The sequence below is a fragment of the Anoplolepis gracilipes genome, chromosome 5 (assembly GCF_047496725.1).
Source record: "Anoplolepis gracilipes chromosome 5, ASM4749672v1, whole genome shotgun sequence".
Taxonomy (NCBI): domain Eukaryota; kingdom Metazoa; phylum Arthropoda; class Insecta; order Hymenoptera; family Formicidae; genus Anoplolepis; species Anoplolepis gracilipes.
The window spans coordinates 6,221,875-6,239,554 of record NC_132974.1 but is presented as its reverse complement, the minus strand read 5'-3'; the positions used below and the strand labels follow the sequence as shown (position 1 = coordinate 6,239,554).

Below are 17,680 nucleotides of genomic sequence, written 5' to 3'. Positions count from 1 at the left end.
AACAGCTCCGAGCTTTTGAAATTTCATGCTTTCGTTAACGCGATTTTTAATGGGCGCAAGAGTTTCTCTTCCTAGTCACGGCGACGCAGATGTGAGTAATATTGCTATTCACCCAATTAATTACATTAACGCGCCTGTGCGCGAGTAATTTTCCGATAAATATATTCCGATTAAAATATAACTCAACACGCCCCGATAGATCGAGAGACCTAATTAAGGTTAATGTGTCTCCGCGAAAGTCTCCCGTGAATTAATCAACTAAATTGTTGGAAAAGAGATGGCGACTTTCTATTAATTATTCTATATTATGATTCACATTTATTAAACTGCGTGGCACAGTTTATCCCGATTGTCTTCGTCAACGAGCGCGATTATGACTTCGCCATCTCCTTACGGCGGACCCTTGAGATCGCGCTTTCCTTATCATCGTGTTTGTATCATACAAGGCGTCCTGAAAGCACCTATTAAAGAGATATCCGATGATTATGAAACATTTTATAATTAGCGATTTCGCTCACCAAGTATTTGTTGCACTTTCCCGTCTTCGCTCCCCTCGCAAAAAATAAGATATACACGGTGTCTTATCTTCACCGCGTTCAATCCTTCCCTCTGATTCCTGAAAAAAATAACGCGCGTAGCGAGTTTGAGACGAGACAGAGAGGAAAATATAATAATAAAAAAAGAAAAAAAAATAAAAGAACTCTATTGAGATTTTTTCACGCCGATAAATCGTAAACTATTGCGAGAGATGATATATTACTGTATTGTTATTGTAATTGCCAACTTGTGACATATAATAAAGTATTGCTACAAAATAGCAGCCATTTCTACTTCCCGTATTTTCGTTGGCTAATGTGAATTGCATTTTTTGTTTTAGATATAAATAACAATTTTGTACGAAATTGTCACAACAAAGCTTGGCAATTACAATAGCGATTTCTATCTTTGTTCGCTCACTAATTCAAAGTCAAAACTTATCAGGAATATTGCGAGAATCTTCCAAGGAAATAAACGTTTAGTCCCAATTCGGTCTTTTTTAATTAACCCTGCATTTTTATTGAAAAATAATTTAAAATACGCATGTAATCGTAATATTTAAGCGACTAATTTTTGTTTTATTAATAGTTGATGCACATTAATAATTTTTAAGCAACTCTTATGATATTATTCATCTGGTTATAATGAAACAAATTAAGAAAATATTTAATATTGTAATAACTTTATTTAATTTAACTTTACAATGGCATCGTACACTGTAGTAAAGACTTATATAACAATAATATCGATATAAATATTATTTTGATTGAAGAAAAGCGACAAAAAACGTGTAAAATTTGCACTTTTTTATAACAATAGCACCCATTGACCTTTCATAAACTTCTGTAATCGATCCATGCTCTTATATTGATAAGAATAATTTATTCGCCATTTGTAAAGAATTTTTTCTATTCGCAAAAATACAATATTCTTCAAGTCGTTCTTCTCACGCGCTAACAATTATACAAGAAAATGTTTTACTACATTCTTAGCTTTAGATAAATTAAAAATTTTAAAATTGTCAACTTTCGTGAAAAACAAAGAAATAAGAAAAAACAGTATCACATATGATAAAAGTATATTTGTTGATGACCAACTGCATTGAACTATTGTTAACTGATTTTTTTTATCAATTAAATGATTAATTGAATATAATCAAAGATTTGATCACAACTTTGACGAAACTGGTCATTAATAGAGGATAAAATGGCGTGTCTTGCACAAAATCGCGACAAACCACGTCGAATTATCAACCCAAGCCGAGAATCGGAAGGTTTATTTATTATAATAATCTATTAATTACAAAATATATTTTGATATAAAAAATATAAAGTTCGCCCGATCTTTGTACGATTGATGAGTAAGCGTTTGTCACAAATTTGCGTAATCCGATGATGCATTCTCAAATCTATTTAGCCGAAACAAGCAAAATTATGTATAAAAGACTAAATACAGTAATAGAGTTTTAATTATTATCTAGTTGATGTCCACATAATATTTTTTAAATTATTTATTGATTGACAATTTATAATCGATAATTTTTAATTAGATATCTAATTTCAATCTAAATAAAAGATTATATACATTCTTTTTCATTCAAATATCTCTGCACAATATTATAATGAATAAAACATGAACATTTTGTTTCCATAATGTCTTTATGATGAGTTCTGTTATGATGTGTTTTTTTTTCAAATACACAATCTGTCTGAAACAAATAGTTTCTAATAACGCTAAATTAAGTATCCCCATACATAACTCAAATATCTGCTCTAATAAACAATGTCACGTGTGGACTCGATCGAAGTCGAACGAATCAATTAGCTAATTGATTAATTTATTATCATTCACGTAATTTTCCATTGGATTTTGCAGACACAGCAAATATGTGAAACTCAATTTCGCAAAAAAATAACTTGATTCGCGTGAAAAATTTATTACAAGTTCGTCACTATGCATTCTTGATTTTTTGCGGTACAAGAGTTCAGCGGTAAAATCGCAATTATTGCGAGTCTTCGACATTTGTATGCACTTATGTATTTAATACACATATTATCTATATTATCTAGTTTGTTTTTCGAGCGCAGAGTTATGCTACTGGCTACTGGTAGAAAAATGGTATGCGACCGTAGCGATAATATCATTTAAAAAAAATAGAGAATCCTTATCGCGCGATCTATAATCATTTTATGACAATAATCTACCTATCCATTTATGCGACATCAGATCAATACTATAATACTGTAACAATGATTTTCTCGCGCAAAATCTTTATAGAAAAAAAATGGAAGTACTCTGCATGGACATTCTTTCTGTAGAACATATATATTTTCGTAAATTGCAAGATTCTCTCTCTCTCTCTCTCTCTCTCTCTCTCTCTCTCTCTCTCTCTCTCTCTCTCTCCCTTTTTTTATTATATAATAACATTTATGTATTTCGACGTGTGTTATCAGCTTCTGTCTGGCGAGAAACGGTCATCGGAGAAATATTCGCTTTTGTTTTTTTTTTGTCATTACGATAATGACAATGCATGTTGACAGTTCGGATAAAATATGAAATATAATATTAATAATTTATAATTTAAATTTATAAATTTATAATTTAAATTTAAATAATTAAACATTAAATTCAGATCAACTATCTAAAATGTTTAATGAAATATTAAATGAACAATACGATGCGAGAAAAAAATATAAAATTAATGTTTATTACTTTGCATTTCACGTTGTATTTATTTTTTCTTCCAGGAAATTGTACAATTTTCCGAATATTCTCGTCAGATATTTTTCGCTAAATGCAGTTCACATCGAATATTAAATTCTATTATTATTAGTATAGGAAATTATTATTGACCAGCATTTTATGCGGATAAATATATTTTGTCGCTCGCAATTCAATGCACGGTAACGTAATTAAAATGAAAATTGGTCGTGTAAGAATCAGCTAATTGCGTGGTCCAGATATCTTTTATAATACTTTGGTCACTTTCTCTGAGACTGCTCGAACTCTGTATTCATACAAAATTCGTAAATTGTGATAAAAAAAAAAAAAAGATCTTAAACATTTTGCACAGTTTTCGGGTTGAGCGGCTCAGTCGCCGATGATTTCGTCTTTTGCTCAGTTCTTCTCTTAGCTCGCCGTTTTTTATTGTTCGCCTCCGCTCCCAAGGCCAGGAAATTATTGTGAAAGTATTCCTCGATCTCTGACAGTTTCTTCCCGTGCGTCTCCGGCAACATTAACCACACAAAGAGAGCTGCGCCCACGGAAACCCCGGCGAAAAACCATTGTACCGCGTATGATCCTTAACAAAATACAATTTCTTTAATCGCAGCTTACTTTATCGCTTTAAGATATGAAAGAGATTTTTTAGCTAATTTTTATCATTGATAATTAAAAGTATTTAGACTGTAAATATAAATAAAGGATAAAGTATAAAGATATTATACTAAAATAAAAATATTTGAATAAAAACTCAAAAGACGCATAATTATCTAATCGGGATATGGGAGTTGTCACAGATAAGATTTAATATAATCATAAAGGATAAAGTATAAAGATATTATACTAAAATATAAATATTTGAATAAAAACTCAAAAGACGCATAATTATCTAATCGGGATATGGGAGTCGTCACAGATAAGATTTAATATAATCATAAGAGTATATTGAGTATCGCATACCTCCTAAGAAAGTTTGCAAACTTCGATAGCTCTGCAACGCGGCGAACATGAGCACATTCGCCATGGAATAACTGATGGAGTGAGCGATCCCGCGAATTTCGGTCGGAAATAATTCCGCCGTCATGGTCCAAGGAATAGTCAACATCCCGACCATCGAGGTGCATACGTAAAGTAACAAACAGAACACCGGCACCTGCAAACATTAAAAAAAACATTGACTCTTTTTCGTGTCGTGTTTAAAAATTGTATGTAAAATAAAAGCGCCCACACACATACACAGCCACAAACATACTAACAATAAGTGTGCAATATTTTCATTCTGAAACTTACCCAATAGCCGCTGTGATCGCCATTTTTTATGTTCAGTGAGAAATAACCGGAGATGGTCATACACGTGGCCATCCCAAAAGATGAAATTATACATAACGCTCTTCTCTTATATCGTCTCAGTAGCCAAGTGTTTACCATGGAACATAGAAATCGTGTCAAACCCACTAAAATCGAGGCCAAATATTCGTCCACGCCCGCGCCCGTTTCCTATAAATCACAGACTTAATAGTATTTCTCCTACTATCAATTGTGATACTATTATCAGTCATCGATAATAATTAAATATTTCTACGTATAAAAATTACTATGATTAAATTGAATGCATCTTTAGAAAATATGGAAGAGAGAAAGCAATCACGTGTCTACATTTATTATATGTGTACATAAAAGATTACTATACAGGGTGTCCTGGTGGGCAATCTCTCGTGGGCATGTAGAGCAGGTAAAAATAACCCCATAAGTTTTTATAAAATTTTTTCTATAATGCATTTCTACCGAGATATTTGTCTCTAAAGTTGAAATCACTTTTTTTAAATTACTTTTATATTACTTTGTAGATCTTAATTATGTATAAGAACTTTTTCATTATTAAGTGAAGATCTTTAAAATAGTGTGATAGATTTTTTTATGTCATCTCGGAGAGCCAGTCGGCGGGCTTTTTTATTTTTAAATTATGTTTTTAGACTCTTCACATTTTTCTCTGAGAAAAAGATATTCTTGTTTCATTTCGTTTTCATTAAAAATTGTATAGAAACTTATGGGATTATTTTTACCTGCTCTCTCTCTCTCTCTCTCTCTCTCTCTCTCTCTCTCTCTCTCTCTTTCTCTCTCTCTCTCTACATGGCCACGAGAGATTGCCCACCTTTACCAGAACATCTGTATATTATTTGATTACCTGAAACCAAGTTACTGCGTAAAATAACGTAATGTAAATTCCGGAGAACTGCTGAAACGAAAAGAAGAAGAAGAGTATCGTCATGGGTTTCCATCCGGTCGGTTTTAAGAATCCTCGCCATTTGTTGAACGCATTGCCGTGTTTGCTCCGTCGTTGCTCATTCAATTTAATTTCGTTTTCTTTCATAATGGTAGTAAATTGCGCCTCGATCACTGGCGTTTTGCCTTGCGATTTCTCGTTTTTGTAAAGCCTGGACCAACAGACTAGAGTTGCTAATCATTCATACGCACGGGCGCGTAAAACAGGAAAATTACACAAAGCTCTTAAAATCTTGGAAAATCTTGAAAATTTATCACAGAGAATATTTTTTTATGCGAATATTAACACGTTGCCAAGACTTTTACATATAAAATTTGTCATTATGTCGAATTGCAATAATTAATTACAAGGTTTCATTGATACTAATTTGTCTTTTATTAATTAATAATTAATTACTTTAAATTATACTATAATTAATTATATAATATATATAGTAATTAATTATCACAATTAATATAATATTTAATATGTAATTAATTATTATCAAGGGAGAAGCTAAAACATCTTGTTAATAATTAGCCTTATTATTTAAAATCTGTAAAAAGAAATTCCATTAATTTGTTTAATAAATAAATTTGAAATTTACCATTCTAGGGACTTCTTGGCATCGTCGATACGACCTTTCGAGACAAGCCAAATGGGCGATTCCGGCACCCAAAACTGCACCATAATAACGGGCACAATGGAATAGATGATGTTGATCCAGGCGACTAATCGCCAATCCAGGTAAGCGCCCTTTAAATAAGATAATAACATTCCGAACGACGCCAGCGTCGGTCCAAACGAGATCAATGAGCCACGCAGTTCCGGTCTGGCCACTTCGGTGATATAGACAATCGCCGGTGAGGTCGCCAGGGCGGTCGACAGTCCGGATAACAAACGGCCGACCAGCAACATCGGTATATTGCTTGAACAGGCAATAAGCACCCAGCCAATCACGCTGGGAATCGCGCCGATTTGTAAAGTTCTCAATCGACCCATCGTTTCCATCAGGAAGCCTCCCAAAAGAGATCCAAACGGCGCGCATATGACGACCAGGCTGGCTAAAAATCGAATATATTTTATTTACCTTTCGCTTCTCCTTATGCGATTTTTCATGCGTTTATTTCTTATTTTACACTTTATTTTATTTTATAAATTTTCTAAGACGTACGCACACATTTCTATTATTTCAAAAATATTTTTCCCTGCAATTTTAATCGTAGCTTTTAAATTTACAATTTTTATGCGTGTTATAACACCTGGTTTTAAAATAAACTTTTACACACCTATTATCGATAATGTAAAAATTCAATTAGAATTGTCAACATTCGATTGTTGACATTCTAGATTAAAAGTATGCTAACATGAAGACAGTAAACGTCCATTGTTGAAGATTGCAATGGGGATGGACGCAAATTAAATTGCGTAACGCGAATTTAATCAGAGTACAAAATTTGATTAAGCATTGTCGTTCGAACAGCAGATACGCACGTGATGATTCTCTTCTGATAATTACAATCGCTTTTACGTAATACGTCAGTCCTCGTGATAATACTTTATCGATGAAAAAGACGACTACTTGTCAATTTTATCAATAATGACTACGTAAAATCTGACTGTATTTACACAACATTTTTTGATAAACATTTCCGTTATCGTAATTATTGCCTCATATTATTTGAAAAGAACGATTATTCACGGAACTAATTAAAAGTATTTATTGCAATTAATTAATACAATATTATAAATATCTCTAATTAATGATAATGATTAATGATAATGAAAAGACTAATAAAATATAGAATAATGCATATCCTTATTGCTACTCGTACGCTACGTATTCCCGCAATCTCACCTATCCAGGAAGTCTCCTCTTTCGTGGCATGTAACTCCGCGTCTTTCTTCTCGAGATGAGGAATGAGAGTTGCTGAGTATGCCATAGTGAGGCCTACTGCTATGTGGAAAGACGCCGCGACGATGCACGCGACAATCTACAAAGGTACAAAGCCAACACGTATAGCTTCCGCATGATAGAGATCTCATCTCGCGAGTCTCGCTATTTTCTTACGAGACTCCCGATCACCGCTTTTTTTATCTGCACATTTTTTTCTCTCCCACATATAATGATTTATCTTACATATATTGATAAATTGCTTATATATTTTGTTTTAAATTGTTAATTAAAACGTAAAAGAATCTTATTTTTAAATTTAATTCGTTAACAGAGAGAGAAAAAGAGAGAGTAAATGTCATTCGGTGAAAGGATAGTCTTAGAAAGATTTTATGTTTGCGTAAAAAAACGGATTATCGTTATAAAATAAAAACGAGCAGTTATCTCTCGCTGAATAATTGATACCTCTCGAATGGCATTTCTGAGGTTCGTCGGCTCGACAAAACCTTTGTTGAGACTTCTGCTGGAGACGATCGCATCTTTGAAACACTCTCGCTCATTTTCCTCGATGTTCTTCGAAGCTTCTCGTTCCACGCTGAAACACAATCAACGTCATCAATTAAGTGTCAAATAAATCGAACGATAAATAACATCGTCGTTAATATCGTCTTGTATCGGTGCAAAATTTACTGTTATTTTTTTACGATCTGCGACTTCTTTTCGAACTCGTTGCAATTTACAGCGATTGTTTGTAACGTGCGTCTGTATAACATGTCTGCATACCATTAAAGTGACTATGCGATGAACATATCACTTCGTCTGTTATCACGCGTTGTTTTTTACATTTACATAATGGTTTATAAATATTTATCGCGTCAGTCGTAAACTTTAATTTCAAAAGTGTTTCAAAATGTGAGCCAGTATCAATAACGATGCATAAACTTTCAAGTTGAATTTCAATTCGGGCATATTATTATGCGTACCCGTCATAGCAATTAAAATATTTATGATAAATAACATTTGAACATAAACTTTTTTTCTTGTCGTCATAAGATAACGTGCAACATTATATGATATTAATGATTTATTGCAAAAAAATATTATATATATGTACGCAAGACAATTTTATTCTGTTTGAAATAAGATTTGGGTAAATGTCTAATTAGCGAAAAACTCGTCGACAATCTTGACCTTGAGATATGTTGCAGAAGATATATATCTAACAATAAGTAATATACGCTTTGAATTTTGCGAATCTCTTTTGGTTCCTGGCGATTTTAAAACGTTGTAAAAATAATAGATAAAAGTTGATTAAAACTTACGCAACAGATCTTTTTTTTACATATATTGTAGAAAGTACATTCACGTATCTCAGGAACCAAAAAAAAACCGTTGCAAAATTCAAAACGTGTATTACTTAGAAATGTATCTCCTATAAAATATGTCAAGATCAAGATCATCGTAAATGTATCTCCTATAAAATATGTCAAGATCAAGATCATCATGAGATGTCCGCTGTAAATGTAAACATATACCCGAAATTCTTATATCGAGTTTCGATCGATAAATATTTTCTTAATCAATAGATTAAAAATGTAGGAGTCGACATAAAATTGTCCAATATAATTTGAACGTTATATTTTTATTGTCAATTTTATTACAGTTTGATAAAAGCCACATAACTTCTAAAAGAGGTATATTACATACAACTATATTAATAACATACATATTTATCGAATCCCTGATTATTTCATATAAATTTTCAAATCTCTTCGAACACTTTAATATTATACGAGTTACGAAAATTGGCTTCTCCGGAATATGAGTTTAATAATTTAAATACAATTACGAATACAAATATCATCGATGTCAATTTGTTTGCATTTTTTTCTATTTATTATGGTAATGATCTTGTCAAACATCTTGTCAAATATGTACTTTTTTATATATTTAAAAAAAATATTAAAAGAATTATTATAATGTAAAATACACGTGACACACATGTATTATGAAATAAATAAGTCGCTATCGATTATAATTTGATTTTATTTATAAAAAACGAGTATTTAGAATTTTTAATCTATTATATAATATTGTTTAAATGTTGCGTATTAGTTTAAAGAAGATAATCAGTAATCAAATAATTATCGTGCAAAAAACGCAAGTAGTTGGTCGCGCTGTCTGCTAAACGCGAGCAATATCAAAATATGATAATGTCCAGACGATATTGTCTTGCATAACAATGACATCACGCGGATCGATTATGGAACGTGTGCACTGTACTTCATTTAGCGTCTGAAGTCTGATTTATTGCAATAAATCAATATTGTTTATATTAACAATTTTAAAAGAAAATATAAAAATTTTAAAAATATTATTTTTTGTTCTCAATATATCACTGGACATTTCTTGTAAAAAATTCAGTCTTTTAAAAATAATTCTGTTATTTTATTATAAATAATTAAATATTTCGCACATACAATTTACATAATTCACAAGATTTTTTATGATAAATTTTGTAATATATATAATTTGTAAAAATAAATATCGGTAAATATGAGTTTTCCGATTGTGATAACTCTCTTCATACAGATTCTTGACTAACGACTAATTAACGTGATATAACAAAGCGTTTAAAATGTTTTTGTTGAACAGATGATTGCTTTTATTCGTCGTTAAAAATAAACCGACGATCTTGGTTAGATATACTGTATTGTGCTATTTATATGATTGCGTGCTTAATGAATTAACACGCGTAGTAGACATGTAATACATGTAATTAAACACGAACCATTGAAAGCAATTTCTTATAATAACTCTAATAGAACAGACAAATTATAGTTTAACAAATTTATGTGCAATATGATACTATTATCTCCTTTTCAGATATACTTCTTGGATACACTTCTTTTCATTAAATTCAACTAATCATTATTACTATTATTATTATTACTAATTATTATATTAACTAATATTGTATTATATTTGACAATTCACAATCGATTTTATAATATTACTGTGCTTTTTATATAGTTTAATATTATTGTGCTTTTTATAGTTTAAGCTTATAACAACCATGCATCAGATTAAATCATGTACTTTGTACTTTCTGCATTGTGCATAATTCATGATATCTCAAAATAGTCTAGTCCACGCGAACTTATTTTTTTAAATTGTGTTGTTAACGTCATAAACACACGTGAACAAATTATGCAATCATTACCATTACAAGATGTTTGCTACAGCTAATTGAAATATAAAAAGGATTATAATAACATCTTGGATTTTTTTGAATTTATTCATAGTGCATTTTTATGATCGTTTCTTTCACTTATCTGAGGAAAATATAATTATTATATTCTTATGAAATCCGATGCGCGATTATATATTGATTATATTATGAAATTCGAACAGATTCAATGATGATTGACTCTTCAATCATTATTTGCAATCGCTATGCGGTTATATCAGAGAATGCGATAATTTTCGAAATGAATTTAGTTTTCATGTACTTTTTCGAAACGAATACAAGGTTATTACTTAATCCTTTGCCAAAAATCTATTTTTGCTGAGGTCACACGTTTATAATTTCTTTGAACATTATACAAAAAGCACTATAAGAATATTAAGTAAAAGCATTCTAAAATTCAATATTTAACTTTCTCTCATTTATATAAAGATATTTATATAAATTATTTAATAAAAATACATAAATAAATATCTGATAAATCTAATATATTTTATTTAAAATTTCAATTAAAAATTCAAAATATTATGTTATTATGTACTATTCGAAATGAGAAAAGCTTTAGTCGAATCTAATCCGCAAAATAAATTCCTTGCACAGATTTATATTCCTTGAATCATGAGTTTTTTCACAAACAATATATTAGAAATTCATGCTATTACACTAGTCCTTCATTTTCCCAGTTTTATTTGCATAACCAGAATCAAGGAAAGGAGGAGACATACAAGATTTTATTATTTACGGTCGTATGCATATTTTTTTATTATTCCGTCTACATATCCCGATTTGTTATACTAAATTAAGACGAACAATACGAGATCTTAGCGAGACATACAAGTCACACGTGGCATAGATAGATAAATTATTTAAATCACCGTCTCTTGGAATAACGATTCTGTCTAATAGTTTGCTATAAGGGGTGTATTCTTTGTTCTTTTATGTCAGTCTTTACTTATCGGGCATACATACTTAAATTTTTTATCCCATTTTTTTAACAGCTACATTTGAACGATTACGCGCGGTGGTTTAGCATTTCGCATAAATGATAGGCAAAGAGTAGTTGTTTCACTTTTCGACACGTCGTCAGGGAGTTAATTACTGTAGCGGACTACACGTACTTTGCGCGTTGTTGAGACTACATCCACTCGAGACTAATTAGAATGTTCCGTACTCTTATCTGTTCAAATCTTCAACGATAACCGACATATTGACTCTATTTTTTCTTTTATTATTACTATTATTATTAGCGGGTAGATAAGACGCGATTACTATTCCGTGCAGGTTTCGAATCGCAAATCACAACTACTACCGAAGGATTCTTCGTGAGCTCGTCCTAAGGCTATGTTGCTAAAAGTAGACACGTCAAACTCGTAACCACTGATGACGTTAACCTTGGCCCTGATTCAACAAAGCACAATACTAGAGTGACACAATAGTGGGCAATAAATCTACCGATGTGAACCTGGCGCCCGACTTTATGAAAAAAAAAAATTAATAATATAGTTCGTTTGTACGTCGTTTGTACCTGTTTGTACCACACTTTTTTTCGTTTGTACCTCAACCGGTTCGGAAATAAAAAATAATCAAAAAATGGCCAGCGCTCGACTTTAAGATATTTTAATTTCATTAATGCCATTCGATAGAGAATCGTTTGTACCTGTTTGTACCTTTTTTCAAATCGTTTGTACCTCAACCGGTTCGGAAATACGACCATTTTTAGTTTTAGAGTAACGCTATACCGATATTTCCGCTATTTTTTTAGATATCGCAAAACGGCCAACGGGGTTCGATAGAGAATCGTTTGTACCTGTTTGTACCTTTTTTCAAATCGTTTGTACCTCAACCGGTTCGGAAATACGGCCATTTTTAGTTTTAGAGTAACGCTATACTGGTATTTCCGCTATTTTTTTAGATATCGCGAAACGGCCAACGGGGTTCGAAAGAGAATCGTTTGTACCTGTTTGTACCTCTTTTCAAATCGTTTGTACCTCAACCGGTTCGGAAATACAGCGATTTTCGAGTTTTGAAATTAACGCTAAACTCGTATTTCCGCTATTTTTTTAGATATCGCGAAACGGCCAACGGGGTTCGAAAGAGAATCGTTTGTACCTGTTTGTACCTTTTTTCAAATCGTTTGTACCTCAACCGGTTCGGAAATACGACCATTTTTAGTTTTAGAGTAACGCTATACCGATATTTCCGCTATTTTTTTAGATATCGCAAAACGGCCAACGGGGTTCGATAGAGAATCGTTTGTACCTGTTTGTACCTTTTTTCAAATCGTTTGTACCTCAACCGGTTCGGAAATACGGCCATTTTTAGTTTTAGAGTAACGCTATACCGGTATTTCCGCTATTTTTTTAGATATCGCGAAACGGCCAACGGGGTTCGATAGAGAATCGTTTGTACCTGTTTGTACCTCTTTTCATTTTGTTTGTACCTCAACCGGTTTGGAAATACAGCGATTTTCGAGTTTTGAAATTAACGCTAAACTCGTATTTCCGCTATTTTTTTAGATATCGCGAAATGGCCAACGGGGTTTGATAGAGAATCGTTTGTACCTGTTTGTACCTTTTTTCAAATCGTTTGTACCTCAACCGGTTCGGAAATACGGCCATTTTTAGTTTTAGAGTAACGCTATACCGGTATTTCCGCTATTTTTTTAGATATCGCGAAACGGCCAACGGGGTTCGATAGAGAATCGTTTGTACCTGTTTGTACCTCTTTTCATTTCGTTTGTACCTCAACCGGTTCGGAAATACAGCGATTTTCGAGTTTTGAAATTAACGCTAAACTCGTATTTCCGCTATTTTTTTAGATATCGCGAAACGGCCAACGGGGTTCGAAAGAGAATCGTTTGTACCTGTTTGTACCTTTTTTCAAATCGTTTGTACCTCAACCGGTTCGGAAATACGACCATTTTTAGTTTTAGAGTAACGCTATACCGATATTTCCGCTATTTTTTTAGATATCGCAAAACGGCCAACGGGGTTCGATAGAGAATCGTTTGTACCTGTTTGTACCTTTTTTCAAATCGTTTGTACCTCAACCGGTTCGGAAATACGACCATTTTTAGTTTTAGAGTAACGCTATACCGATATTTCCGCTATTTTTTTAGATATCGCAAAACGGCCAACGGGGTTTGATAGAGAATCGTTTGTACCTGTTTGTACCTTTTTTCAAATCGTTTGTACCTCAACCGGTTCGGAAATACGGCCATTTTTAGTTTTAGAGTAACGCTATACCGGTATTTCCGCTATTTTTTTAGATATCGCGAAACGGCCAACGGGATTCATTTTTTTATAATAAAGATATATAATTTATAATGAATTATAAATGTAATTATATATATATATATATATAAAATAACGTTAACTCTAAAACTAAAAATAGTGGTATTTCCGAACCGGTTGAGGTACAAACGAAATGAAAAGAGGTACAAACAGGTACAAACGATTCTCTATCGAACCCCGTTGGCCGTTTCGCGATATCTAAAAAAATAGCGGAAATACCGGTATAGCGTTACTCTAAAACTAAAAATGGTCGTATTTCCGAACCGGTTGAGGTACAAACGATTTGAAAAAAGGTACAAACAGGTACAAACGATTCTCTATCAAACCCCGTTGGCCGTTTCGCGATATCTAAAAAAATAGCGGAAATACGAGTTTAGCGTTAATTTCAAAACTCGAAAATCGCTGTATTTCCAAACCGGTTGAGGTACAAACGAAATGAAAAGAGGTACAAACAGGTACAAACGATTCTCTATCGAACCCCGTTGGCCGTTTCGCGATATCTAAAAAAATAGCGAAAATACCGGTATAGCGTTACTCTAAAACTAAAAATGGTCGTATTTCCGAACCGGTTGAGGTACAAACGATTTGAAAAGAGGTACAAACAGGTACAAACGATTCTCTTTCGAACCCCGTTGGCCGTTTCGCGATATCTAAAAAAATAGCGGAAATACCGGTATAGCGTTACTCTAAAACTAAAAATGGCCGTATTTCCGAACCGGTTGAGGTACAAACGATTTGAAAAAAGGTACAAACAGGTACAAACGATTCTCTATCGAACCCCGTTGGCCGTTTTGCGATATCTAAAAAAATAGCGGAAATATCGGTATAGCGTTACTCTAAAACTAAAAATGGTCGTATTTCCGAACCGGTTGAGGTACAAACGATTTGAAAAAAGGTACAAACAGGTACAAACGATTCTCTTTCGAACCCCGTTGGCCGTTTCGCGATATCTAAAAAAATAGCGGAAATACGAGTTTAGCGTTAATTTCAAAACTCGAAAATCGCTGTATTTCCGAACCGGTTGAGGTACAAACGATTTGAAAAGAGGTACAAACAGGTACAAACGATTCTCTTTCGAACCCCGTTGGCCGTTTCGCGATATCTAAAAAAATAGCGGAAATACCGGTATAGCGTTACTCTAAAACTAAAAATGGCCGTATTTCCGAACCGGTTGAGGTACAAACGATTTGAAAAAAGGTACAAACAGGTACAAACGATTCTCTATCGAACCCCGTTGGCCGTTTTGCGATATCTAAAAAAATAGCGGAAATATCGGTATAGCGTTACTCTAAAACTAAAAATGGTCGTATTTCCGAACCGGTTGAGGTACAAACGATTTGAAAAAAGGTACAAACAGGTACAAACGATTCTCTATCGAATGGCATTAATGAAATTAAAATATCTTAAAGTCGAGCGCTGGCCATTTTTTGATTATTTTTTATTTCCGAACCGGTTGAGGTACAAACGAAAAAAAGTGTGGTACAAACAGGTACAAACGACGTACAAACGAACTATATTATTAATTTTTTTTTTTCATAAAGTCGGGCGCCAGGTTCACATCGGTAATAAATCTCCGATATATTCGCGAAACAATTTTTTTCACCAATAAATTTTACTCGTTGTTAATATTGTAAAAATCAAAGTACCATGGTAAAAGGATGTATATAAACGAATAACAAAGTATACTTACGAATGATGAAAGATTCTATAAATATCTGATAATATTAATAATATTAAGCATCGAAATTTTAAAATCGTTTCAAATGAATCCAATTTGATAAAATACTATAAGATACTAAAGATATTTTAATATATATGGAGTAATAAAATTGTTTGTCAAGCATTTTCTTGATAAGATTCAAGTTATTTTTTTCCTTTTTTCCTTATCATATTATTTTACTCTATTATATTTATTTCCTGTTGATAAACTTTGCATATAATTCGATGCATACACAATTTAAAAAAAAAATAAATTGTCAAATCCGTTCTTTGCGATGAAAAATGTTCATGTAAAAATAGACTTTATAATGCAACTTCTTTTCATTTCGATTCAGGGTAATCATTTTCCGTGAGACGATCACGTGCAACTTACATCATCGCAAGCGATTTCGTGTCGCGTGTACATTTTCCTTATGCGAAGCACGGCGATCTTAAAATTACTCGTAGCAATCTTCTTTTTCCACGACAAATATGTAAATAATTAAAATAAATGTTAGAAATCATTATTGATTTACTTAAAAATGATTATTTCTCTTCGTCGATTGTACTTTACTGGAGATAAGTCAAACAAATACGTGTGAGTATGTACATACTACAGCACGTAGGTGTGCTGACATGAAAGAAATATCTGCAAACTCTTACGCCTGTCGAGTCCCACAAACATCCTTACGACATTCGAGAGACAATTTGTCACGAGCTTCATTAACGTCACATACATAACTCGGGGTCAAAGGTTAATTGGAGAGCGATCAAATGTTCGTTCGTGAGCCCTCCTTTCGAGTCTGACCTCAAAAACCTGTTGCCGATATAATTGAAAACGTTATCATAGATATCATATATATCAATGTTGATATATGTCGAAATTTAATCGTTCAATTTTTATTTATTAAATTATCTCGACCGGATTATAGAAAGGTAATATTTTGATATTCGTGAGTTGGAAGATTGTTTCTAATTTTAAAATATAAGATAAAATAGCGTCCAATAATCTAAATTGCCATAATTATTAATAATAACTTATCGTTAGCAATCGAATTTGAACATGCTCTTATCGATACTTTTATATGTTTACATTAGCAAAATAATTAGCAAAATTTTACTAAGAAACTCACTTTTACTTGTGAAAATTTTTTATATCGTACAATGTTATCATGGAGACTTTAATAATTTTAAATTAACATTATAAATGTATGATGTATATACTGCCAAATCAAAGGTAGTTCAACTTTATGTTTGCGAAACTGGTTCCTCGAGTAAGTCTTCCTGTTAAAATTGCCGCGGGCATAAAGTCCCTCGTCTGCATTTTTAAAACGTCTATTATCTTTTATCTTGATTCAGAATCATATTTTGACAATTATATAATTTCAGAGATTGTTTAGCGATATCGAAGTTCTCTTATACATATATTTGAAATATAAAAGTTTTACATTGGCAAGAAAAGAAAATAAATCGTCGAATTTCAAAAAAGAAAATAAATAGACGATGATATTCTTTAGTTAAACCTTTGCTATGTGTACTATATGTATTATTCATATTTTCTATGTGTATCAGTCATAGCAGGAAGGGATCGCCTCAACAAAGAGTAGGAAAAAAACTCTGCATGAAAGCTATTCGAAGATTTGATGGATCATCTTTTGTAGAAACGGCCTTATGTTTACCTTTGTTCAATAAATACATGCGTATCTTAGACATTTCGAGAAGAAAATCTTTCCTATTTATTTAGCTATACATTGTGTCGAAATCTGCAGGATTACTTCTCGAGTATAATTGAATTTAAACAAATCTAGTTATCAAAATAGAAAATTTATTCGATTCATTAGTTCGATTTTATTTTGCATGAATTTTTCTTTCAAATATTTATATTAAAATTATATAAATCGACAAAAATAATTTAAAATAATTTGAAATAACTTGTTTTATACAGAGTTTTCCGTATCGTTTTCTTTCATTTTAACTCTTTATCAAACACGAAAAGCAACATTATATCGTCACTCGTTAATCGCAAA

At 32.2% G+C, this 17,680-nt stretch overlaps 1 protein-coding gene across 2 annotated transcripts in view; it reads right to left on the bottom strand.

The window, feature by feature from the left end:
- Window positions 1-1,832: 1,832 nt before the first annotated feature.
- LOC140665569 (facilitated trehalose transporter Tret1) overlaps window positions 1,833-17,680 on the bottom strand; it is a 32,834-nt gene continuing 16,986 nt past the window's right edge. For both annotated transcript variants that reach the window (XM_072891828.1, XM_072891826.1), the window contains exons 3-9: window positions 7,881-8,010; window positions 7,380-7,515; window positions 6,129-6,585; window positions 5,444-5,693; window positions 4,549-4,755; window positions 4,219-4,411; window positions 1,833-3,838 (exon numbers count right to left, since the gene is read on the bottom strand). In XM_072891828.1, the coding sequence (XP_072747929.1) occupies window positions 3,594-3,838; window positions 4,219-4,411; window positions 4,549-4,755; window positions 5,444-5,693; window positions 6,129-6,585; window positions 7,380-7,515; window positions 7,881-8,010 (1,618 nt within the window). In that variant the 3' untranslated portion in view covers window positions 1,833-3,593. The remainder of the gene's footprint in view (window positions 3,839-4,218; window positions 4,412-4,548; window positions 4,756-5,443; window positions 5,694-6,128; window positions 6,586-7,379; window positions 7,516-7,880; window positions 8,011-17,680) is intronic.